A 27,509-nucleotide genomic window follows, 5' to 3' on the forward strand; every position below is an offset into this window, starting at 1 on the left:
GGAGGGAACAATGTTCAGCGGCAAGCAGTAAAGCTAGAGGGGAATATTCATAGTCTTGTCTAATTAGTGAAGTGAGCACAGGGAAAGAGAAGTGGAGGGAGAAAGAAACACTGGGGAGGGAATAACTTATAGATAGGTAGGAGGAAACAAGGAGAAGTGTAGAGCTAAAAGGAAGGAGGGATATAGCAGGTGAAGGATGAAAAAAGAGAATTCAGTGAAAACAATCAGTGAAATGCTGACTACTGAGGGTAAGTGAAGATAGAGGAGAGTAAAGGTGGGAGTAGACTTCTGTGGAAGTGTGAGGAGGAGGGTAGCTAAGTGAATTGTGGTGGTGAGTTAGAAGGGGTACAGTGGGGCTACAAAAAAGAAAGTAAGGAAACAATATTCACTGAGAGTGTCTAATATGAAGCAGTAGATGGATATACAAGGAAAGTAACCAGAGAAGAGTACCATCTAGTGGGTAAAAAACTATACTGCTACGGTAGCTCCTGTAGGGAGATAGGAGGACAAGGAGTAAGGGAGAGAAATAGTGCAGTCAAGTACAGAGGCTTCAAGAGGGAAGGGATGGAGTTAAAAAAGTAGAGAGGAGTAGGCTACTGGTTATCCTGGCAGGGAACGGTACATATGCACCTATTATGTACAACAGATAGATTAGCATACAGTAAATAACATACTTTCTTGTGTCCTTGAAGGGAAGAGTTCAGGGAGAAGTTATCCTGTATTCCTTTCTTAGGAAGAGACAGCAGGAGTTTAAACTACTGTTTTGAGGTCTTCAGGTAGGGCAGGTTCCCAAACCCTAATTCGGGACAGGCATGTTGACTAGTTTCTTGTATCCTTGAGGGGAAGAGTTCAGGGAGAAGTTAGCCTCTATTCCTTTCTTAGGAAGAGACAGCAGGAGTTTTATTTTAAACTACTGTTTTAAGGTCTTCAGGTAGGGCAGGTTCCCAAACCCTAATTCGGGACAGGCAAGTTGACTAGAGTAGGTAAGAACACCGGAGCTCAGGACACACAGCAGCCAAGAGCAAGACAAAGTTTTTGGCCAGTACTACACATTTACAAAGACCGTCTCAATTGTTTCATGCAGTCCTATATGTGGTGGTATGCGCATTTCACAACCATGAAAATCTGGTTGCAATAATACGCAAGTACCCTTATTCTTTTGTCACTGTTATATCAGTTTGACAACTGTGCTGTTGTAATTTTAGTATTATGTTTGGGAAGTGTAAACAATGGCTCTGTGTGATTTGGTCACATGGATTTAATGCAGATGTGATACTTTTAACTCCCATGTAAAAAGGGGATGATGATGATAAAGACTTAGTGCATTACACATTTTCTAAGTATACTATCAGGATTAAGTTTTTCAGTTTTTGTCAGTACGTATACACACTTGGAGTGTATCTCCTTGGGCTTGAGTTGAAAATGGGCTACTAGCCCTTTCAGTTAACAAATGCAGAGTAGTAAAAAAAATTTTCATGAAGAGTATTCCTCTTTGCACCTCTAAAGAAATGATAGCTCTAACGACCTGTGTTCAGGAGCAGTTTTGGGTCACTGTTGATGTGATACCTTAACCCCATGTGTAAAACAAATGGGAAAAAGGGAGGTTGTGAATGTATGAACCAGCTGCTTGCGGTAAGCTTACCTCTGCTCTCATTTTTAGTGATTTTCAACTGTGTTATGAATGTGAAAAGTAAAACTGCTGTTAAATGTGACTAGCATATTGATATTAGCCTGTTTGCAATATCATCTTACTTAACACATCTGTGGATGAATGTTTTAATGTACAAGGGCTTTTAACTGTTTGTAGACTACATGAAGTAGATAGGACCTTAGTCCTGTAAGACTTGCAAATAGCGACTGTATTGCTGATATTTTGTGCCACATAAATGATTATTTCTAGCACCTTTAAGCTGCCTAACTAAGTGCAGGGGCCAGGCTAAAAGTATTTAAACTTTACAAAACCTTTATTAATCCACAATTTGATGATTGAAGAAATAAAAAAACAGCAACTTGAACTGACTAAGCGCTTTCACCCTCTTGGGCATCTTCAGAGTCAGTTAACTTCAGTAAAAACAACCTTTAATACAGCTATTAATTAAAGAATATTAGAACATTACAGGGACATAAAAAACAAGAAAATCACTAATTCATTGTATGTACACACGAATCATTGTTCAAACTTTAAAAAGTTTATTTTTTTTGTTATTGACAGGCTATATACAAAGGATTTTGAGGGGGACTTTAAAAACCATGTTGGAAATAAGGGAATGTCTTTGGCAACTGAGACTTGATGCCAGCAATGCTCCTGGTATCAATGATGCACTATCCCTAGCATGTATTTTAAGATACAAGGCAGCTTGTATATAATATAAAACTATGTAAATTTAAATATTTTAAAAGATATGTTTTTTGTTTTATATGGAATGTGTATTACTGCACACACTACTTTTTATGATGTTTTATTTTGGTTTATTTATTTATTCTGGGTAGCTATTACTTACTTGAGATTCTAGCAAACAAGGTATTGTTGAGCAGGACTTTAAGATTTGGTGAACAGGAACTTTAGGGGATAATTCTTTAATTTAACTACCTTCCTGCTTTTTCATCATTGATTAATCAAGCACTAATTAATAGCTGTATTTAAAGGTTGTTTTTACTGAAGTTAACTAACTCTGAAGATGCCCATGAGGGTGAAAGCGCTTAGTCAGTTCAAGTTGCTGTTTTTTTATTTCTTCATTCATCAAATTGTGGATTAATAAAGATTTTGTGAGGTTACCTGTTATGTTACCTTAGTGCCTTTTTGTTTACTAGTTGTTTTACACTCTGAGTTCCTTCAGTATTTAAACTTTGTTCAGAGTAACAGAGATCAAGTGACAGCCAGACCTATTACTAGCCCTATATTCTACACTGTTACTGTATAAATAGGAGACTACTTTTAGTTAATATTTAATGAACTACTTCCTAGGGGCCCAAAGCAAATACTTAAAAAACCCACAAATATTCTGTCAGTCTATCAACTTCTTACTAAAACCAGGCAAAACCACTACTCCAGCCCCAAATTACACCAACAATACCATGGACATAGCCACTCAATTTAATCACCACGTTACAGAATCCATCCTGTTATTATCCAGCCAGTTATCCAAAAATAGCCCTTCATGCACCCAACCAATCATCCAGAAAGCATTCCTCCTTTACTCTATCACCAGTCCCCACCTATACAATTAAAAAGCTCCTTCTACAACTGAAACCCACCACCCTTTCAGACAATAACTTATTTGCTAACTTCCTAAAAATGGCCACTGAATCTATATCTTACCCTATCCTCCATCCTTATCAACTGCTCCATACAAGAATCTCATATCCCAAAACTCTGGAAAATTTCATACATCATTCCCCTTCATAAAGGCGGGAACTCTTATGACTTCTCAAACTACCAACCCATCACCATTCTGTCCCCCCTATCTAAACTTCTAGAGAAGTGTATCCACTTCCAAATCATGAAATACCTGTCCATCACACAACATGGCTTCCACCCACATCATAGCACAATCACTGCTTTTCTCTCTTTCACTAATCTAGTTAACCAGCACAGGAACAACAGTAACTTTACATCTGCTATTTTTTGGATCTCTCCAAAGCATTTGACATGGTCTCACATACCATTCTGCTAGATTCCCCAGCCTCACTATCCTTTGCCCCATCTACTATAGCCTGATTCAGAAGCTACCTATCTGACAGGCAAAGATCTGTCGAGTGGCAAGGTATACTGTCCCCTCAACTTCCTATCACCAGAGGTGTCCCACAAGGCTAAATACTGGGCCCACTTCTCTTTTCTATCTTCACCAATAATTTGCATAGCTCAACCCAGCATGCCACACTTATTCAATATGCAGATGATTCGACTTTGTTCTGCACAGACCCATCTCTCGCCATTCTACAACAACTCACTCGGGAAACCTTTAACTCTGTAGAAAAATGGATTTCTGATATCCAACTCATCCTAAACCCCAGTAAGACTAAATTGCTACTATTTACCCCTAACAAATCAAAAATTTTTCCCCTCTCCTTCACCATCACCTCTAAAAATGGCACTACCATTTCCCCTTCTTACCATACCAAACTTCTCGGCATTGAAATTGACAATAATCTTCACTGATGTCCACATGTCACAAACAGTCAAAAAGGTTCACAAAAAAATGGGCACAGTATATAGGCACAAAAACGTTCTCTCGGACCAAGAGTCACCCTAGCCCAGACTCACCTACTGTCCACATTAATGTATGCAGCACAAATTTTGACCCATATCAGAAAAATAGACCTAGACAAACTAGAATCATGTAAAAATAAGATCGGCAAGTTTGCTAAAAACACTACCTACAGAACATGTCACTGTGTTGCTCTAAGGGACCTAAATTGGCTAGAACTACCTCAACTACTTAATTACCACCAGCTAGTCACTGCCTACAACATTCTTAAATACCCTGATAAAACCCCATCACTAACTCAACGACTTACCCACTACACAGCAAATCGCCCTCTCCAATCTAGTGACAAATCTCTCTTCTTTATCACTAGAACAAATAATACTGAAGGAAAAGCGCTATATTCCCACACCATTGCTAGAAACTGGAATTGCCTTCCACCTTCGCTAACCACTGCCTCCGCCACCTCACACTTCAAAACTCCCTCAGATCACGTCTGATGAATACCTGGCTATGACCTTGCATTACTTAAACTTAAGCTCTCTTACTTTTACCTCCTCATATCCATTCACCAATACCTAGTTAGTCACTGTAATCCTCTATGGGACTAAAACCCTAACAGCCACACTGTAATCCTCTATGGGACTAAAACCCATTCACCAATACCAAGTTAGTCACTGTAATCCTTTATGGGACTAAAACCCTAGCAGCCATTAGCCGAGCCTGTAAGTAGCTCTTAAGCCCTACTGTTTTGTAACTTCTCTGACTGCTGAGAAGTGTCTTGTCTGCTTGTATATTTTAATGTGAATATCTGATTGTTGTACTACTCTGTATAAAAATATTTTTCTCTTGTTTACAATGTGGAACTTTTCTCCCTGGGCCTCCGCTGTAAATGGACCTAGTCCAGTCGGAATCTCCTGGTTAACAAATGTAAAATAAATTAAAATTAAAAATAAATAAAATGAATTTATTTATTCTTGTAGTTGAATCTTTGCTATGAATTAATTGTGCACATTGTTATATGGTTCATGTTTGTTTGTTCTTACAAGAATTTTTATAGTCTAATGTGGCTGAAGTAATTGCAGAAATCTCAGCACTACAGTATTGTGTGTTTTTTAGCATGTGTTGTGCCAGTGGTGTAGGTCATGGTTATAAAGAGTCTTACATCAGTTTGCCTACCTGGGTTAAAAATAAAAAAATTATTCTTGTTTCGAATAGGTGAATGAAATCATTGCTATTCTTTGCAGGCATCAGTTATAGAAGCAGATGTGTGTGTGTGTGTGTGTGTGTGTGTGTGTGTGTGTGTGTGTGTGTGTGTGTGTGTGTGTGTGTGTGTGTGTGTGTGAGTGCGTTGCTATGTGAGAGCAGAGAGAAGGTAGGTGTGTGTGTGTGTGTGTGTGTGTGTGTTACTGTGTGAAAGGAGAGAAGAAGGTAGGTGTTTGTGTGTTGCTGTGTGACAGCAGAGCAAAGGTAGGTGGGTGTGAGTGTTTATTTCTGAACTGTCCAGATTTTTGCAGAATGTCCTGATTTTTGCCTCATATTTTTAGCCTTTTCTCTCAACATTTGTGTTTTATTTTGGCAAATCACTGAGGATTGAAATAACTAAGTAATGTCATAGGTTCATAGGTTGATACTAGGCTATCTGCCCTAGGGCATTTACAAGCCTAGCCAGAGTGTGTTTGGCTTTCGCCGCCCTTCTTAGATTAGTTGACTATGCCTCTGTATAGTAGGTCACAGAAGATAGCCCATTTAAGTTTAGTTTACCGTGCCTCTGTCTAGCAGTGACACAGAAGAGATCCCAGGGGTAAATTTACGATCTCCCATCCAAACGTCAAGATTCTTCTTGAAGAGGGTCATTGAGGGGCTCTGTCTGACATGGATTGGGATTTTGTTCCAGAGTGAGGGGAGCCTCTGGGATATGAATCTGTCCCTCCAGCATGTTCTATTTATTTCTGTGCTGAGGTATAAGTCACTGGAGCGTGTAGTTCTGATGGATTTGGATTTCTTGAGGTGGAGCATGTCCATTAATTCTGGGTTGGACATGGCTTTATACGTCAGGCACAGATTGCCTCTGAGTAGGCGGTAAGCAACTGAGTAGAGCTGGAGTTTCTTTACCCTAATTGTGTAGGGCATCTGTTTGAGTCCCTTGATCCTCTTGGTGAGGTACTTTTGGGGTCTTTCTAGTTGTAGCAGGTGTCGGGTAAGGTACATCCCAAATGGGGCATTGTATTCAGTTATGGGCCTGATGAATGATGAGTAGAAGGGCACAATGACCTCTCTTGATCTAGATGTGAACCCCTTCGTGATAAGGTGGGCTATATAGAATGTCTTTCTAACCACTTTGGCAATGTGATTGTCAAAGGAGAGATTGCAATCTACTTGGGTCCCCAAATCCCTAAGTACTACTTCCGTACATAACGGATTACCACATATGTAGTAATTTGTGGGCACTTTGTTTTTCCCAAAGGGGATGACTATGCACTTTTTGGCATTTAGCTTTAGGCCACGGCTCTGGCACCAGTTATCCGACTCTGTGAGACCTTTTTGGAGGATGCTTGTGTCAGCCAGCGAGTCATTTATGGCCCCCAGTTTGCAGTCATCTGCAAACTTTGTCAGCCATAGTCCTCCTGTGTTAGCCACTTGTAACTGGTTTAGAGTCTGACATGACACCTGCAATTCTGACCATGTGGGTTCTATCCCTAAGCCAGTTTGCAACCCATCTTGTGACATAGGGGTTGATATTTAAGCTGGTGAGCTTATTTATGATTCCCGAGTGGGGTATTGTGTCGAAGGCTTTTGCAAGGTCAAGGTAGGCTGTGTGGATTACCTTCCCTTCTTCTATGGCCTTGGTGACTGTTTCAAAGAAAATGACCAGGTTCAAGAGGCAAGATCTGCCCTTAACAAAGCCGAATTGGGTAGGATCCAGTGTTTGGAGGTTCCCAATGTCTTTGTTTATGAGTTCCATGATGATACGCTCCATAGCTTTGCAGACCAGGCTAGTTAGGCTTATAGGGCGATAGTTTCCATGGTCTGTTGTGGCACCACCTTTATGGAGTGGGACCACTGTTGTTGTACGCCATTCTTTGGGTACATATCCTGTTGTAAAGCTGAGACTGAATAGTGATTTTAAGTGAGGGTGTAGTTCTTCTTGGAGCTCATGTAAAATGCAGCCCGGGACACCGTCCGGTCCCATTGATGCTGTGTTTTTTGCTTTGGAGAGGGCAGCTCTCACCTGTGCATCTGTGATGTCAGGGAGGCTACAATCTGCTGGGATAGTCATTTGCTCATTGGGGGGGGGGGGGGGAGTTTGCACTGAACCTGTCTGCCAGGATGTTGGCAATGTCTGTGGGTTCAGTGTATTTTTTGTCATTTTGCACTAACTCAGAGCATATCTGGGAGTTTCCACCCAGGTTTCTGACATAACTAAAGAAAGCCTTGTGATTATCTTTAGCATCTTGTGCAATTTTTCTTTCAAAGCTAGCCTTAGATGATTTTATGAGGGATCGTAGTTTCTTGCTAGTACTGATCAGAGTTGCCTTCCCTTTCAGGGATTTTGCTCTGTCATGTAGTAGCTTCCTCCTTCTGTTGTACAGCTTATTTATGGCTGGGGTCCACCAGACAGGTCTCCTGCCTTTGGAGGAGTGTGTCTTGGTTTTATTTGGGATAGCACGATCCTTGCATTCCTGTAGGTATCCATAGAATGTGTTTGTAAAGGATTCTGCAGTTTGGGCCGTATTTTCCACTGGCCCTGGGGCTTTGAAGGATTCCACCTCGGTTTTGAGAAGTGGGAGGTTTGCTTTTGAGAAGTTTTTGACCGTGGTTTCCTTTGCTGGGGGTGGGGACGGGATATATGTAAAACCAACCTGAATCTCCGTACACAACTGCACATCATCCTCCATGTCTAAATACCAGACCACACTGCACCTTTAAGACAAAGCACACCACACCAGAAACAACCACAGGTTTGGTAAAGTGACATTTGTTAAAGTGCAGTTTCAAATAACTGCACTTTCGCTGTTTTCGTCTCGAGATACTGAAAGTCTGTCTTTCCGTATTTCACAATTTCAAAGGGGACCCATATATATATATATATATATATATATATATATATATATATATATATATGTGTGTGTGTGTGTGTGTGTGTGTGTGTGTGTGTATAGACATAGATATACACACAAATACATATATACAAAAACACTTCCTTTTCCAAGGTGAACAAAAAACACAGCTAAGCCAGTGTTGAGTGCTTTCACTCTTCATACATTTGAGTTTCAGACTTCATTTCCTTTAGAAGGACAAATGCTGTTATTCTAGCAACTTTCTAAGTCTATAAGAGCAATATTTAAAATCTGTCCCTATTTTGGGGCCTTTGTCCCTCCATTATTTTAGGCTTTGTCCAGATTTCTTATGTTAAGAGGTTGAGAGGTATATATGGTATGTAATGTCCTAGTTAGGGGGGAGGACAGGTTAGTCATTTAACTTGATCAGGCTTGACCCTGTAATTTGGTTAGAGGAGACAAGAGCTATAACCCTGTATACCACCTACCAGCCTGCTGTTAGAATTGTGAGTTTCAGTTTCAGTACATTTTCAGGGAATTATGAGTTTCAGAGCATTTTCAAGGGATTATGAGTTTCCATTTCATTTTCATGGAATTGTGAGTTTCAAGGGAATAAAAGTTTACTGTTGCTCATACAAAGTCTGTTTTTAATGTACAACTACTAACTGTTTTGTTTATCAAATGGCAGTCACTGTTTGTGTTCTAGAATTTGAAAGGAGTATTAGTGGCATTATTGCCTTTGGTGCAGAAGGCTGTATATTCTACTCCCACACCATGTAGATGGAGTGCTGATATTGCAGTGGCATTTTGATTGCTGATTATTTGGTGCATTTTAAGGGGGGATAGGGGTTCTGCAGTCCTGCGCGTCTCCTCCTTTGTGTGAGATGCCTAGTAACTATGAACTTGTTGTTGGTTTGTCAGTCATTCACTATTGCAATATTACCAGCTTCCCATTTTTTTATGTAACTTAAACAATTAAATCTTTAAGGGCAGCAGGCACGGAATTTGTAGATGAAACACTGGAATGTAACATTGTTGGCCAGGAGCAACATCTTCATTAGTTACAGATCTCTTTAATGTGGAATTATTCGGATGACTTTTACTTCTGCACATGTTGTGCTTATTGAGTGAGTGATATTGGTGGGTTGTCACGACAGAAGTCTGAGTGGCCTTTTATGTTGAAATTTTCTGAAATGGGTAGTTTTGTCATTATTGGTACATACATTTTGTTTCGTTGCTTACTAGAAGACTGTTCAAAACTACAAATTTAAAACACATTCTAACAAGTGCTGCTATATTATACAAGGAATATAATTTAATACAACCAGTAAGGTGACTCTAAGAACGCATACATATGTGTATGGCCTTAAAAATGTGTAAGGAGCCTGTGGTTTGAAAACAGCTCAGAGGTAAGCTTAGCCATCCAATGGCCAGATGCAAAATGAATGGGGTTTTCATGTCATTTCAGTGAATGCGAGTTTCAAGGGCTGAGAAGTTTACTGCTCATGCTAAGTCTGTTTTCATTGTGAGACGCTGTATTGTTTGTTTAGCTATGTTTTCCTTATTTTATTTCAATATCTGTAATTATTGTAGAAGTAAATAAGAAAACAGTATGCATGCTGACAGGTTTGAACAGTGTTTATGGTAACTGAGGAGAAATAGCCAAGTGATGGAACTCTGGAATAGCTGGGGAGGGGGCTGCTGCTGGAACAGTAGGAGGTTGCTGCAGGAGGGGCTCTCTGGGGGACCCACTCTATTACCCTGCCTAGGGCTCCATTTAACCATGATCATGCTCTGGTATTTTGAACTATTTAGTATAAATGATCAGAAGTTGGAATGAAACAACAAAGTGTCAGTTGTAAAAAATAATAAATGCTTTCTTTCCTTTATTGTCAAACAATAAAGGAAAGAAAGTGCTTATTTTTTTTACAGCTGACACTTCATTGCTTCATTTCAGCTTCTGATAGTATATGCTTTTCACTGTTATTTAATAATTAATAATAATTAATACATGCCTGTGCAGTTCTATGGATTGTAGACAAGTGGCAGCAGCCTACCCAGGTACTTCTGGGCAGTCATTTATGAAGTAACAGAAAAAATAATCATGGCGATGATAATGATGGTGGGGGTGATAAAATAAGATTTAATGCAAGCAAGAAACTGGAATAACTTAGACTCTGCTGTTACTGTGTTTTCAGAAGTTAATACAGTTTTTTCCTTGCCTTAAGTTTTTTTTTTTTTGCATAGGATCGTTGGAGGTTATTAAGCTAATGACCCTTAGTCATAAGAAAGTCTCTATATATTGCACAGCTTATGAACACATTGATTATGACTAGATCTGGAGTTGTTATTGTCCCCCTTTATGAAGCTCTCATTAGGTCAATCATTTTGTATAATGTCCATTTTGGCATGTATCTGTCCAGGGCCATGCAATAATTGGTATACCTACAGAGGTACCTTACTAAAAGGATGCAAGTCCTAAACAATAGGTCTTGCATGACCCACCTCAAAGATTTATCATTATACTCCGTATCCTACAAAGTGCTAAGAGGTGACCTGTGCCTGGCATACAAGGTATACTCCAACCTCGTACTGATAGACCTACTAAACATCAGTAAGTCAAATGGCATCAGAAATACTCAGTCCAGGTATCTAAACAGAATGGTGTGGAGAGATGAGTATATATCACAGAGGCTACCACTGTTCCTGAACAGACTATCCATTCAAGTAAAGCAAAGCTCATCGCTGTCTATGTTCAGATGCAATTTGGATCTAAGGATGGGTAATAGAAAATGTACTCAAGGATTGCCCCCCGTGCCAGTAATGGATAGAGGCACTTCCTAAATGCTGCATCCCTTGCTTGGGTCCCCTCAAATTATCTGTGGTATGATCAGTTATTCTCACTATGGCTAATACACAATTACTAGCCATGGGATAGGTAAGATCAGTCAGGAAATGTTCATTCAAGCACCAAAAGGGAAACTGGTTAGCCAATGTTGTAGTAAATAGTTTTTAAAAAAATGACCCTTTTTAGATCACTAAGTGCCCCTCTCACTCTCTGCGCGCACTCAGCCTTCAACAGCTTCTGGTGCATCTGGTTCAGGCTGCTAATCAAGTCACAGTCACCTGGGTCACAGCCAGGGCTCCATCCCTCTGAGTCATGGATTCAGTCATAGTGTTAACTATTTTCAATATTTGCTAGTTGCACTAATGGCTATCTAAAATATGTTTTAAACTATAACTGAACTGGCAATAATCAGGAATCCTGACTATTCAGTTAGCTCTCATGAGCTGGATTAGATTCTTGTTGTTTATCCTCTTCTCATAGGAATCACACATCAGGTTATGTCTTCTGTCCCATCATTAGAAATTGTTGTTTATTCTTCAGTCACAAAATCAGCCTTATGAGGACTTCCAAAGTTTTTTACTTGTTGCTCTTTTTTCTATATACAAAATGCTCATAATGCTGTAATGTACAAGATAGTGTACTTTTTTCTTTTTGTGACTGGAACTTTTGTAAAAAATCATCTGCTTTGTTTACCATTGATGTTAGTAAAGAAAAAAGAAAAATTAGTAGACAATATGATACAAATTGTTAAAAGAAATGTAAGTATATAACCAAGATCTGTTATGTTTATTGGGCAGTTTTAAGACCAGTCGTATTGCTGTTGCCATTCATTTTACATTTTTAAAATGTGTCAAAGAGCACAAGATTTGTAATAGAAACTTCAGGATTTAAAATTAATGATACCTCTGACGTCTAAAGGGGAAGGGTTTTAAAGCTGTTGTGCTTTTAAGTGATAATAATGCCAATGCCCATATGAATGCTGGTAAAACATGTATAAGAGCTCATGTATGCACGCAGGGGTGATCTGCAGTGTGGTTCTGAGGCTGCTCTATTGACTTTAATATAAACTGTCTCTATGAGTGCACATTAAGCTCACTGTCACCATGTAAGTAAGCCATGATATGTTGTGTCAGGTGGTGCTAGAACAGTGATGCTTGATGTTTGCATAGTAATGCACAGCTGTATTCAAATTTAATTCACCTTCCGTTACTCTAAGCACATGCAATGGAGTACTGTGTTTTTAAACACTGCATAAAGTAGGGATATTATATGAATGTACCACACTGTCAGAAGACAAACAGTGGAGTTTATGAGGAAATACAGGGAGGAAAGAGGCACACTTTGGGGTAATACACATATACAGAAAATAGGCTGAGGGGGTTATCCACTTTCATTTTTGTATACTTTTGTGTGAACATAATACTTGCAGCAGTTGTTATTGCCAATTTTTTTTCAGATTTTAATTTATGTTTATATATGTTTTTAATGCCATTTTAGGGATCTGAATGGAATGCTTCAAATTTAGATGAGTTGCAGCGGAATGGGTAAGACTTTGTTTCTCTTTTTTCTCTATGTTCCATCATTCAATTGCCTTAAGTACAGCTTCCAGTTTAAAACCAGTTTGCAATGTATTCTGAGAATTGATGTTGCTTCCCTACAAGGGAATATTACAGGACAATGTATAACAGAGCAAAACAGCATATGCTTGAGGTCATTGGAGATTATTTTCTTTTTTTTCAAAACAGGTTTATTGTTTTAACATATAAGAGAAATATCATAACAATTTTATACAAGTAATTAAAAATAGGTATTATTATAATATTCAACAAAACAGGAGATTATTTTCTGAGGTAATGTCAGATACTCCCATGCAGCTACTCTGTTGCCTTATTTTTCAACTATTGTTTCAGTACTAGAATTCTGATATACAGTTGTTAAGAAGATCTACTACCATTCTTCATGTGCATATTATACAATCTTGACTGGCCAGTAACATTCAAAAATTAGCACACTAATTGGACAGCCCAACCAGCGTGCTTGTTGTAAATCAAGCATATACCAATAGAGAAAAGTCCAGTTACTGAAGTAGCATTATGCGGCCAGACATTTTTCTATTGGTATATGGTAGATGAGCATTAGTCTGAAGAAAACCATCTGAAACTGAAAAGTTACCCATTATTTACTGACTTCGTTCCTCATAAAACTTGTGTTTTTCCAACAAATCACTGAAGAATGAAGTCATTAAATAATGACACACATTTCACTTTCAGACTTTTTTCCTTCAGACAATGCACAATTGTTCTCGCAGCTTTCCAAATTTATAAGAACAACATTAACAATCAGTTCCCTCCTTTATGGCTTTATCTAGATTTCTTGAAATAAGAGGTCAAGAAGTATGTATGAGAGCAGAGAAAATACAATTTGCTTCTGCAAAGCAAGAAACATACCTGGTTTTCCTTGTATTTTCCCTGTCTCTCTCATACCTCAAAGCTGTCTGGAGGTTACAGTCTAGCAACAGAGATCTTCTCTTCTCCATTGCTTTCTTTCCAAAGCACTGATATACTGTGTAAGTGTGGGAATGCATGTGCAGTACATCATCAAAGCTGCAGAATCCAGAAGCAATGCAGAAGGACACCATGACTCCATTGCACATGACATTATTTAAGAAGGGTAAGTCATTTCTTTCTTAAATGATGTCATTGTATAATGACAATAATCCATGGCTGTGTGTTGGTAATGCTGGATTTACCCACACCCAGCCATGGATTATTGCTACAATGTGTCATGATCCTGTTCTGATGCATATGCAGTGACAAAATAAATGAGTGACCAAGGTTTGTACTTGTTAGGACTGAAGTTCATAATGGGCAAAGGAATACGGAACCTAATGGGTATTCATGTACCATGCCATCCCTAAACAGCTGGACAGTCAGAAAGGCTGAATGGTTTGCTTAAATAAATTTGAAGGAATGGTTTTAGGCATGGATGGACAAAATTATTGGCACTTGCTGTCCACCAGTTAAGTAATCAATCAAAAGGGCAGCATAGATTTGAATGAATTCCATAGTATTTATATATAACATCTTAAATAACTATGTACACTATTTACATTAGCCTAATACTATAACAGATCTTAATGTATACAGTTACTTTATAAGCGTGTCCAATCCATTATCAGAGTGTCTGATCAATTATTGTATAGTGTCAATCAATGATAATACTTTTCCCCAAGGGTTGTTGATAAATGGCTTTAGATATTCTTAGTTCTTTAATTTTAATTTCCAATAATCCTGTGGCCTTCAGGAGGCTGTAGAAGTCTTCCAAGGTTGGTATTGTGTTTGTATTCCATCTTCTTGTTATACACTTCCTTGAAATTGCAAGTGCAGTCCATACTAGATACATGTTTGACCTATTCAAATGAGCACCTTCATTCAAATTTAATAATACAATAGCCTTAGTTAAATAAAATGATTCATTAAATAAAGCTTGTAGAAAGTTGTTAATGCCATTCCAAAATGGCTTAATTTTAACGCAATCAAAGAAAATGTGGTTTCAATCTGCATTGTGTACTTGCTCACATCTACATCATATCATATCTACGTCATATTCCTTTTATGGAAGAACTAATTTTACTGATTCTGTCTAGGGTTAAGGATGCTCTGTGCAAGCATTTCCAATTAAAACCTTTCCAGTATTGTGTAAAGGATGTATATTTTATCGATAATAAGATATTTGTTTTAATATCTTCAGTTAACTGTATCGAGTGTCCTTTTGTTTTATATTTCCAATATGAGGTTTTGGGTGTTGTTTTATAGTTTATCAATATTTTGTGAAATTTTGAAATACCGTTTCCTATGTCAAAGTCATTATATAGGATTTCATATATATGTATTTTGTAAATTTATTTCTTTAAATGAAGTATTCTATTTAAATCTTGCGAATATGACAGAATATTCTGTGAAGTTATCCAGTCCTGTTGTGGAATTTTGTATGTTGTTTTTATTACTTGCATATCTAAAACATTTAGCTCTTTGATACATTGGAGCCAACCAACAAATCCTTTCTGTTCCCAGGAATTAATAATTTCTCTATATATTTTATGTGGAAAGTTCTTTTTGACTATAAATGGTGTTAAAAGATCAAACCAGATTTTTAAATCTATATTTGCATTAATAATTTTCCTAAATGAGTCAATGTAATAATTAATCATACGAGATTTAGTGGGTTTAGTTATGTTATATTGCATACTAATACATAACATGTGCCATGGCAAATTGTTTTTGTCTGTTATATGAATTTTTTTTGTAAATCAAATTAATTTATTGATATTACAGTTAGTAATTCTTTCCAATTTGCAGAGTAATTCAGACTTATCCAGTCTGAGATTGTTTTAGATAGTGATGCTTTAATATATGTTTCTATATCAGGAAAGTTTAATCCTCCCTGTTTCCATGGTCTTATATGATGTATTAAAGTTATTCTGTTTCTTTTGGGAAACCATTTTGTTAGGCATGAATTTATTTCTTTAAGTATATTCCTTTCTGGTAACAGTTGTATTGCCAAGGCTATATATAGGATCTTGGACAGTAAAACCACTTTTATTAACTGTAGTCTATCTTCAAATGTTATTACTATTTTGTTCCATTTTTCCAAAGGTATTTTAATTGTATTGACGATGATATTGTAGTTTTTTTAGACTAATTCATTGTTATCCTTGCATAACTCAATTCCTAGATATTTTAAGGTAGATTCTTGTTTCCCTATGATGTGATCTCCTTAGTCTGCAGTTCGTTTTTTTTTTATTTAAATTTAAAAATGTTGATTTATTGAAATGGAGTCTTGAAGTCATGTGAAATTTGTCAATTAATATATTTAATTCTTCTAATGTCTCTTTTGTATTAGATAATGTTAGTAATATGTCATCAGCAAATAGCATTACTTTAGACTTGAATTGTTCAAAAACATCTATTCCTTTGATTTTTATATTGTTACGAATTGAATCTGCCAATATTTCAATTGCCAGAGCAAATAAAATCGGTAACATGGGACATCCTTGTTTAGTGCTTTTTGTTATATGTATAGATTCAGAGGTAAAAGGACCTAACTTGACATGCACTAAATTATTTGTATATATATTCTTTAGGAGATGAACAAAGGATGCAGGAAATTCAAATAGCATTAGGATTTTGAATAAATAGTCCCAATTTAAGGAATCAAAGGCTTTCTCTATATCTAAGCCAATTATGAGTGTTTCTTTATTTTCTTTATTAACATAATCTATAAGAGAAATTATCCTTTGAATATTGTCATGTATGTGTCTATGATATATACATCCAGTTTGATTGTTATTTATTGATGTTCTTCATCTCACATTGCTGCAGTCCTTACATATGGGTAGTCCGCTGTCCTCGGTGCTGACGTTGGTCAAGGCGCTAGCAAACTGACATCAGGACGTCAGGGTACAAAAGCGCATGACCGACGTCATTTCCAGTCTTTTTGCCGCGTGGTCCGATGCAGAATTTCAGACCGAATCCAAGTTGGCTAGTACCGCCCGGGATTATTTTGGTTTTTCTTGCCTCAGTGTTTTACCGATGTCAGAAAAAGTGAATAACTGTATTTCTTGTGGGAAACAGATACCGCAGGGATTATCATTCTTTGTGTATTCCTTGTTTGGGGCCTGAGCACGGCGTTGTTGGTGTGTAAGCTTTTTGTTAGGTTCAATAATAGCATTATTAGCGGTTGGATTGTGCTAGGCTGGTCTTTGGGAAGCGGTGCAATTATAATATGCCGTCGGATTCTCCGCCACACTTCTCTAGAAGAAGCAAAAGAAAAAAAAAAAACCCAACAGGATGAGTCGTCCGTCGCCCGCGACGGCCGCCGTTCTTAGAGGCTTCAGTGTGGGAACGGGACGGAGACTTCTCTGGAGTCTCGGGGAGACTTTGATTTTGCAGGAGGTGGTCTCTCAGGAGGCAGGTCAGGCTGAAGGGGCTTCCCCTCCCTTCCTAGGGTGGTTAGGCCTTCTCCTTCTGTTTCCAAGGCTTCTCCCAGAGGCAGGCCAGTTTCAGCTTCTGATGGTGTCACTCCTATTTCAGCAGGGTCTGTGCCTAAGAAGCACAAGCTTAAAATAGCAGAAGTTTAAATTACTCTGATTAGAGGTTCTATGCCCCTCCTGATAAGAGGCCTAGGGTGGAGCCAGAGTTGGGAAGTTTTGAGCAGGCAGTCTTCAGCTGAATACTTGCAGGAGTATTCTCCTTATTCTGATTCTGATGCAGATGATTCCACTCCTTCTGCTTCTCCTCCAGAGGAGTTTTCTTTTCAGAGACACTTCATTCTATGAGGGAACATTTTAAGTGGGAAGGTCAGGACTTCTCTGATTCTAGGAAAAGGCTTAGGGAGTTTTTGCTGTTACCCCAGCATAGGCCCTTGGCTATACCCTGTTCTGGATGTTGTGGAAGATGTGTTTGCAGAGGCTTCACTTAATCCTGATTCTCTGCCTCCTGCTCCTGTTAAACCGGATAGGTATTACAGGGTGCCTGAGGCTCATAAATATCTTTATAAGAGTCCTAGGGCAGACCCAGAAACTATTAGTCAGGGACCTAAGGGTGTCAAGGCCTCTGTTGTAAAAATCCGGTTCCTCTAGATAAAGAAGCCAGAGCTTTGGATAGATGGGGAAAGAAGGTCTATACATCTTCTACCTTAGCTATGAGGGCTTTGAATTGCCAGTTTCATATGTTGAAATATCAAAACTTTCTTCTTTCTCAATTGAAGTCTAAGGTGGATGCTCTGGCGGAAGGCATTGAGTGTAAAGAGTTGCAAGATTTGGTGCATGTCTCTGAACAAGTGGGTAAGCATTCATTACAGTGTGGTTTTGATGCTGTGCAGGCCTCACTGGCTCAGTTCTTCGCGAGGCACGCCTGGTTAAAGGATCAGAATTTATCTGACCATGTTAAGACAAGGATTTTGGATGCTCCTTTGCAGTCTGATGTGTTGTTTGGTTCACCTGTGGAATCAGTCTTGAAGAAAATGGAAGACAAGGCTAAGTCTATGCAGGCTGTTAAGGATTTTTGCAAGTTCAGCCTCCGTTTAGTAGGAATTGGCCTGCTAAGGGGTGGACGATCCTTCTTATGATTCTCAGTCTAGGGGTAGATCTAGACGTGGTAGGGGCAGAGCTCAGAGTTCTTTCAGGCCTAGAACAGGAGTTCACCTGCACAATCTTGGTGAGGGCAGGGGCCAGTCCTTTCGTAAACAGGCCCAATGACCTACTTTTCAGCTGCCAGATCCTTCTTGCCTGGCAGCACCTTTGGGAGGAAGGTTAGCACTCTTCAAGGAAAATTGGATGTTGATTACCCAAGACAAATGGGTATTGGATATCATACACCAGGGTTACAAGTTTTATTTCCATACCTTGCCTCCTTTCAAAGGCATGCCGGACGTCCTCCTCAGCAAAGACTAGAGGCTCGCAAGCAAATTTCTTTACTACTTCAAATAGGGGCCATATAAAGGGTTCCTCTGCCAGAAGTGGGGAGACCAATTTTGGATTTATCCATCCTCAACACATATCTGGACATTCCCAAGTTCAAAATGTTAACGTTACAACAGCTTTTACCTCTGCTGGGCAAAGATCACTGGATGGTGACTCTGGATCTCAAAGAGGCTTACCTTCATGTTCCTATCAGGCCCAGTTGCAGGAAGTATCTGCGTTCGGCTGGGACTTCACATTATCAGTTCTCTGCATTGCCCTTTGGCTTATCTACTGTGCCCAGAGTGTTCACGAAGGTTCTGGCTCCAGTGGTAGCTTTCTTCAGGCTAAGAGGAATACAGATCTATCCTTATTTGGACGATTGCCTGATACTGGCCCAAGAAAAGGACGAAACGCTCATCATTTACAGTATGTGATGGCAGTGTTAAGATGCCTGGGGTATTCTGTGAACGAAATAAAGTCCAGTCTAGTACCCTCTCAGGACATGTGCTTTCTGGGTGTGAGACTGAATACAGCATCCCAGATGGCTTTTTTGACCCCGGACAAACAAAAGAATCTTTCTCTTTACTTCCACCAGTTGTCTCATCAGTCCAGGCTGACTGCAAGGACAGTCCTTCAAGCCTTGGGGTTCATGGCATCTTGTATTCTGGTACTTCCCAATGCCAAACTGCATATGAGGAAGCTACAATGGTATCTCAAGAATGTATGGACACAGCACTGCCAAGATTTTGACACTGTCATTCAAATAATACCTTGCATTCAAAAGGAATTTTTGTGGTGGGCTCAGGAATGTCACCTAAACAAGGGACTCTCTGTGACCCGGCCAGAGGCGAGTCAGATTTTAACGACAGATGCCTCAGACAAAGCTTGGGGAGCTCATCTAAATGGAAAATGGATACAAGACACGTGGCCTGCCAGACTTCAACATCTACATATCAACTTGAAGGAGATGTTAGCAGTCCAATTTGCATTGATAGCTTTCAAGGATTTACTTCTTCCAGGGCAGGTGTTGATTCAAACAGACAACACAACTGTCATGTGGTACATCAACAAGCAAGGGGGAATGCATTCTTATCCTCTATGCAGACAAGCAATGATTTTGTGGGAGACTGCTCTCAGTTTACAGCTAAATCTTCAGCAAGGTTTCTGCCAGGAGCACAGAACTCCTTAGCAGATGTGTTGAGCAGATAAATTATGGATCCCCACGAGTGGAAATTGGATCCTCATGTATTCCAGAGGTTGACAGTGTTATGGGGAACTCCAGACATAGATCTGTTCGCTTCTCCACTAAATTACCAGCTGCCAAAGTTTTGCGCAGAAAGGTTTCATGGCTCGGCGTGGAAAGTGGATGCTCTCTCATCCAATTGGAGCAATCTTCACGCCTTTCCACCTCTGCCTCTCCTCCCGAAGGTACTGCTGAAGGTCAGACAGGACAAGCCAAACATGATTTTAATAGCTCCAGATTGGCCTCGACAGCACTGGTACCCATTACTGAGAAGTCTGGTACAGGAGCCTCCATGGCCTTTGCCTTGATTCCTCACCTGCTGTCTCAGGAGAACGGTCATTTACTCAATGTCAAACTTCATTCTCTACATCTGACAGCCTGGCATATTCTGGTTTAAACCCTGGAGGGTCTCAGCTTCCACAACAAGTTTTGAATGTTATTTTGGAGGCCAGAAGGCCTAGTACAAGGAAAGTTTACGAGATAAATGGAGGAGATTTTTATTTTGGAGTACAGCAAAGGACTTTGATGTTTCTAAACCTAATTTAAGTGTGCAATACCTTACTGAGTTATTGGACAAAGGTTTGTCCTTCTCCTCTATAAAGGTTCATGCTGCAGCAATCTCTGCTCACTATGACTGTGACCCACCATTATTTTCTCAGCCTTTGTTTAAGCAATTCCTTAGAGGGGCAAAGAATATAAGACCCCACGTGAGCTCCTACTCCTGCTTGGGATCTCAATTTTGTGTTGGAGAAACTCACTCTACAACCTTTTGAGCCTGCAGCATCGGCAGAGTTGAAATATTTATCTTGGAAGACTGCTTTTTGTTGGCCATTACCTCTGCGAGAAGGGTTTCTGAATTACAGGCCCTTATGGCAGTTGAGCCTTTCTTAATTTTCCACAAGGATAGGGTGTCTTTTAACCCTTCTTTTATGCCTAAAGTGGTTTCTAGTGTGGCTTTAAACCAAACTATTCATTTGCCTACTTTTTATGCAAACCCCCAAAATAAAGGGGAAAAGATTTTGCACACTTTGGATATTTACAGACAGTTGCGATATTATTTGAGCAGAACTAAAGGGTTCAGGCAGTCTCAGCAGTTGTTTGTTTCTTTTGCTTTGGGTTCTCAGGGCAAACCTGTTTCAAAACAAACTATTTCTAAGTGGATTGGTTTTGTATTGCTTTCTGTTATTCCCATCATGGTAAGGAGATTCCAGCTGGGATTAGGCCTCATTCCACTAGGGCTACTGCCACTTCTACAGCTTTTTTAAGGGGGGTAGCTACTAAAGATATTTTGGAAGCAGCTACTTGGAGTTCAGTGCATACTTTCTCTAAGCATTACCACCTTCCACTTTACTCTAAATCTAGGGCTGGATTTGCAACTGCAATTTTACAAGGCATGTTGGCAGCTCCTAATGCTTTATAGTTTTGCCATCCTCCCTTACCTCTGCTTTGGGATTCTACCCATATGTAAGGACTGCAGCAATGTGAGATGAAGAACATAGTACAGTTTTGTACCTACCATAAATGTAGATGTTCAAGATCCACATTGCTGCAGTCCAATTTACTCCCTCCTTCCCTCTGTTGTTGAAGGTGGTGGTGTGGTTTGTGTTGTACATATTGTAAATATGGTTAGTGCACGGGTGGTTGGTTGGGTTTTGCTGGTTTTTGGCTTTGGCCTGTCTTGTTAGGGCCTTCTAACATCTGGGGCAAGAAAAGACTGAGGAAATGACGTCGGTCATGCGCTTTTGTACCCTGACGTCCTGATGTCAGTTTTAAGCGTTTGACCCGACGCCGCCTAATACTTTGGTATTCGGGCTGACCGAGGACAGCGGACTACCCATATGTAAGGACTGCAGCAATGTGGATCTTCGAACATCTACATTTATGGTAGGTACAAAACTGTACTTTTTGGATAGTGGTATTTTCATTATGTTAGTTAATATTGTCATAAATATCTTATAGTCATTATTTAATAATGATATAGGTCTATATGGTGTACATAGGTTTGGGGATTTGTTTTCCTTTAAGATTGGTGTGATTAAGGAATATCTCCATGAGGGTGGTATTAAAGCTTGTGACTGAATTTCTAATAGAAAAACAAATTAGCACTCACAACAAGCTTCCGTGCCCACACACAATAACCAAGTCCAAATGTTCAAAACAAAATGTAGCACGGAGATGCAGAAACTTGAAAGTTAAATGTCCATAAACTCTCGAATGCAACCAACTGCCAAAGCACAGCACCATATACTGTTCAAATTCGATGCGTGAAACTACGAAAGTCTCAAAATACTTTTCAGTACCAACTAGGATCTCTCAAATTTCCATCAGTCAACTCCACCGAACAATAGCTTGTAAAATGCACAAACAAAAAATCAGCGTTCAGCAGTAAACAAAGTAATTTATTAAAACACCTGGCTAGCGCTTTCAACAAGGTCTTCTTCAGGCCGTTATACATTTGTACGTATAACGGCCTGAAGAAGACCTTGTTGAAAGCGCTAGCCGGGTGTTTTAATAAATTACTTTGTTTTTACTTCGCTGAACGCTTGGATTTTTTTTTTTGTTTGTGCATTTTACAAGCTATTGTTCGGTGGAGTTGACTGATGGAAATTTGAGAGATCCTAGTTGGTACTGAAAAGTATTTCGAGACTTTCGTAGTTTCACGCATCAAATTTGAACAGTATGTGGTGCTGTGCTTTGGCAGTTGGTTGCATTCGAGAGTTTATGGACATTTAACTTTCAAGTTTCTGCATCTCTGTGCTACATTTTGTTTTGAGAATTTCTAATAGAGTTTTATGGAAGAGGAATAGTATCTTTGAAGGAAAAAGTTTATATATTTCCATAATTATGCAATCTATACCTGGAGCTTTATTATTTTTATCCTCTTTTATTGCATCTGTAATTTCTTTGTAGGATATGGGTGCTTGCAGATCTAGTTTTAATTTTCTGTTATTTTTTTATATTAGAACATTTTTCATCTAGATTTACTTGATAGATATGTATATTTTCTTTTTGGAAATGTTCCATATAGTGATTTCTATAGGCATCAAGAATGTCACCTATATCCGAGACATTTTTCCATTTCTTTTCATGGAAGATACTTTTAATGTTAGCTTTTGATTGTATTTTGATTCTTGTGGATAAATTATGTAGATATTTGGGAGAAGTGGCCAAGATATTAATTTTTAGTTTTTCTAAAGCTAAACTAGTTTTATGTGTTAGAATTTTGTTGTATTTATTGTTTAATACTTTTACTTTCTTTTTCATCTCAAAATGATTTTGATTTTTTTTCAGCTTTTACTGACAAATGTTTGGATTGTATATCTAATAATTCAGAATTCCATTCCCTGATTTTTTTTTTATACCAAGTTAGGGTTTTACCATATATGTAAGCTTTTAATGAGTCCCATATCATTATTTTATTTAACTCTGTAGTGTAATTGATATCTAAGAAGAACTGTAATTCAGATAATAACCATGGTTTGAATTTTTTTATTTTAGTTATATATGCTGGAATTCTGGAGTTAAAGATTAATGGTTTGTACCCATTTTGAAGTTTTAGTATCAGTGAACTGTGGTCTGAAAGGGAGCATGGAGTGATTGAGAAATTACTGATCTTAGAGTGTCAGTCATGGGCAGCAAATATTTTATTTATTGTAGTTTCGGTACCAAATCTGTGATCTTGATGGAAAAATGACAAATATTTAACTTCTTTAAATTTGAAAGTATCTACAAGATGAAATGATTCTACCCACTTGTTTAAAGCTTTTAATACAGCAGATGTACACAGCAGTCTTTTATTTGTAGTTTCGGAAATATCAAATATAAAATTTCCTCATAATATTAAGTTGCCTTTATAATTATTGGAAATTAAATCCAATTGTTTTTTTAACAGTTCCTGTTACAATGGCTGGGAACCAGTATAGATTGGCTAGGGTCCATATTCTGTTATTATATTTAACTGTTACTAATGCCATAATGTCTTCTTTATCTTCATACTTATAAAGTATTTCTGGGTTAATCACATTTGTTTTCCATAAAATTGTTACCCCTTTTGTCTTTGCCTTATAAGTGGATTCCTTAAGATTCCATTTGTAATTGTCATTTGTTTTGAAATGAGTTTCTTGAAGGAAGACAATTTGTGCTTTGTTCAGTTTTAAATATTTCTGTAGATTTGATCTCTTGCTAGGATTGTTTAAGCCATTGGTATTTAAAGATAAATTTAAATCTATCTTCGGTTATTTAGACTATGTATTTTTTGTTTTATTGTGACTATTAAACATTTTCCTCTGATAACCATAAAGTATATGTTTGAGCTTTTAAAGGAAGTTATCAGTTTTATACTTTGAGTGTTTACCAGTAAAGTAATGTTTTGGTGAGGCATACTAAACATGTTTTTTGTGAAATAACAAATTTAAATTAATAAATGTTAACAAAACTAAGATCCGCACTAGCCATGGAATGAAAATCATTCCTAATCTGATGGATAAACCTAAGTCCATCAGATTATCACTCATACCTTGACAATCCAGAACATATGAGCTCCATAAATTGAATTATCATATGGAGAACATTTGTAATAGGAATAAGAAATATTTATATTATTTTGAACAGATATACTACTGTTGTAGATTAGACAGAATTCTAATACAATGTAAATGTCTACTTATTGTACACGTAATTAATATTTATGTGAAAGATAGATGACAAGCAATTCAATCATAGTAAACTAGGATGTATCATATATAAAACCTCAGTAAAAGATTATAGCAGTTATTTAATATATTCACCCTTATTGATGAAGTCTTTCAAAACTTATTACTTAATATAAATAGATGGTAATAATATGTATACCTAATGTTTATAATACAGTGTATTTTACTGGATATATCAGAAGTTATATTTCATTGTTTGCCAGCATTTAAGTAGTCACTTTGTTTGTTGCTAACTTACTTAAAGCATCAAGTTTGTTTTATGTGAACATTGATGAAAGTTATTGCATTTTAATTATCAGTACACCCCCCCATTTCCTGCACATAAGGATTTTCATATCTGTCATTTCTTATTATAAAATGAGTGAAATTATAGGTTAAAAACAACAAAATCACTTATTGTGATTAACGATTACAGGTTCCCTTTCCATATTCATAAATTGCCATTTTATGGCATATACTGAAAGTTTTTAAATTTAAATGGCAGCATTCTATTTTGTATAATCCGCAAAGGTTAAACTGAGTGATTATTGTCAATTTAATACTATTTGATCAGAATGTGATTGTTACATTCTGTGACATTCCTAGTTCAGGCTTCTATTGTTTCCCTTGAACAACTTTGTCAGTTTGATGTCATGTATAAAACTTTATTTACCTTGGTAACAGTGTAAGTATTATGTATGGTCAAGATGGGTTACAAAAATACGATTCAAGTTAAAGCAATTATATGACTTACTTATATGAGAAAATCACCATGCTTCTCTGTGATGTTCAATATAGTGTTCGTCATTTATGACAAGTTAAGACAGTAGTGTTATTATACGCAAGCCCATGTTATTAAATCCTGTCTTTAATATCTAAATTCAGCAGACTGCTTCATCTTATATGAAAATACATATTTTATGTCTAGATTTACTAAAATCACACATTACATAACTATTGTGGGTTTTTTTTGTCTGTTGCTTAGTTATTTGAGAGACCACAAGCTGTAATGCTTATTCTTATTAGCTCCTTCCAAGCATGTTTATACAGTCCATAGACTTTAAATTATGAGACCCTTCTAGTTTCTTATTTGTTATAAGTATACTTCCATCCTTACATGTACACATATCAGTACTTCAAGCACGGGCAACAATGCCCTTCCAGTTTTGCCAGAATACCATTCACTAGTTCATGTGGTGTGTTTCCAGGCTATTCTTAGAATATCCAAACCAATATTTGTCCTGTTCCATTTTACTAGCCTGTTCCATGCAGTGGCCACTTCACCAGTGAACCACTCAACACACCTTCCATTCCCACAGATATTTCCACAAAGGAAATCTGATGACTTTCTAGCTCTTCCCAGCAACCCTAAGCACCCCTAGAATCAGCTATCCCCATATGCCCAACACGTCCGAGCAACTCACCTCCCAGACCACTGCAAAGGGTACTGCACAAGACCAAGTGCTCTTAGTCTTTCACAATAACTCAGACTTCCACTCTTATGTAAGTCCTTAATGTGTTTGGACTAAAATACATTTTAACTATAAAATTGTGCTTATTATTAATTTTTTTTATCAAGAATCAACTTAATGATCTAAACGAGGTTTTAGGAGACCATCAATAGGTGTAAATGTGGTTTAAAACAGCCATTTTATTATATGTATATATTTTTTTAAAACCAAAACCTTCATTGCCGAGAATCATCTCGGAGGCTCCTCAGAGCTGTTAAGCATTATCATCACTCTTGTCTCCATTACCATAGCACCCTGGGAGCGTCGGTTTCTGTTAGTGTGTCTGTGTACCAGATACCAGAGGCTCGCGATGCACCTAAAGCAAAGCTTCACTTCACTGCAACTTCAAGCCTAAATTCCCTCCCTTTCAGCGAGGCAGCAGTCAGGAAAAGAATGGAGAGCAAAAAGATATATTAAAAAAAAAAAAAAAACTTCCAACAAGCTGCCACAACAAGAGATAACACATGCTTCCAGCCTTCCCACCTCTCACTCAGCAGATGTATAAACAAACTGTTCTCTGCCAAAATATCCCAAATCACAGTTTTATCCACCCCTTCCCATGGATCCAGGCTAAAACACCAAATGTCTCTTCCTAATGCACAAACATCAGTAAACCTTGATCACAAGCCGCAACCCACAGCTTCCCGGAGACAAAAATGGCAACATACAACAGCTACCAGACACAGCTGCATCCACATACACCATGTCAGGCTTAATCAAACAGCACTTGAAGCTATGATACCTGCTGTAATTGATATTAATTATGTTTAGACAGAATAATAATGACATTTGTACTAGCTGTCAGTCACGGCTGCATCCACGCACACCATATTGGGAATTGCATACCAGGATTGATCAAACAGCACTCGTAGCTGTGATACCTGCCATAATTGATATTAACTATACTTAGACAGAATAATGTTGACATTTGTACTAAGAGCTTGCTACTATTATTTAACCAGGATATATAAGACATTTCTAAATCATACTTTAACTGAAGAAGGCATTAGTCTCCATGACAGCATTTTTTTTTCAAAACACTCTACTGTTACTGCTGTTATATATGATGTTAATTTGTTACATTTGAGTCTGGACTCTGGTGAATGGTACCTTGTTGAATTAGTTAATTAAATTATTATATGTAAAATCAATGAAAAATGAACACGATAAGTATTCATTGAGTTCAAGTAAGGGAAGAGAAACTTCTATGTTTGTATTATATGTTGCTTTGTTTGGTTTATATATAATGTAAATAATAACCCATCTTGACCTATCTTTGTTTGTGAAGAATTACTGGACTCTTTGAACATTCTGAATAAATCATTACTGTTTCTCAGTTGTTTAAGAAACCCTCAGATGATGAGTGATGTACCATATCAGTTGATACTTTGAGAGATGTAGTTGTCAGAGTTAGTTTTTTGGGACAGCTATCTTGGAGTCAGTTTTTTTGTTTCTTCTTTCTAGCATCAGTCCAAGGATTTGTTTATT

General features: G+C 37.9%; 1 protein-coding gene across 1 annotated transcript in view; it reads left to right on the plus strand.

Annotated features, from left to right (window-relative positions):
- Positions 1-27,509, plus strand: part of LOC122811974 (protein phosphatase Slingshot homolog 3-like) — a 1,030,454-nt gene that overhangs the window by 771,264 nt on the left and 231,681 nt on the right. The window contains exon 10 of the mRNA XM_044084176.1: positions 12,612-12,658. Within this exon, the coding sequence (XP_043940111.1) occupies positions 12,612-12,658 (47 nt within the window). The remainder of the gene's footprint in view (positions 1-12,611; positions 12,659-27,509) is intronic.

This window comes from Protopterus annectens, chromosome 9.part0 (assembly GCF_019279795.1).
Source record: "Protopterus annectens isolate FY-2018-M chromosome 9.part0, PAN1.0, whole genome shotgun sequence".
Lineage (NCBI taxonomy): Eukaryota > Metazoa > Chordata > Ceratodontiformes > Protopteridae > Protopterus > Protopterus annectens.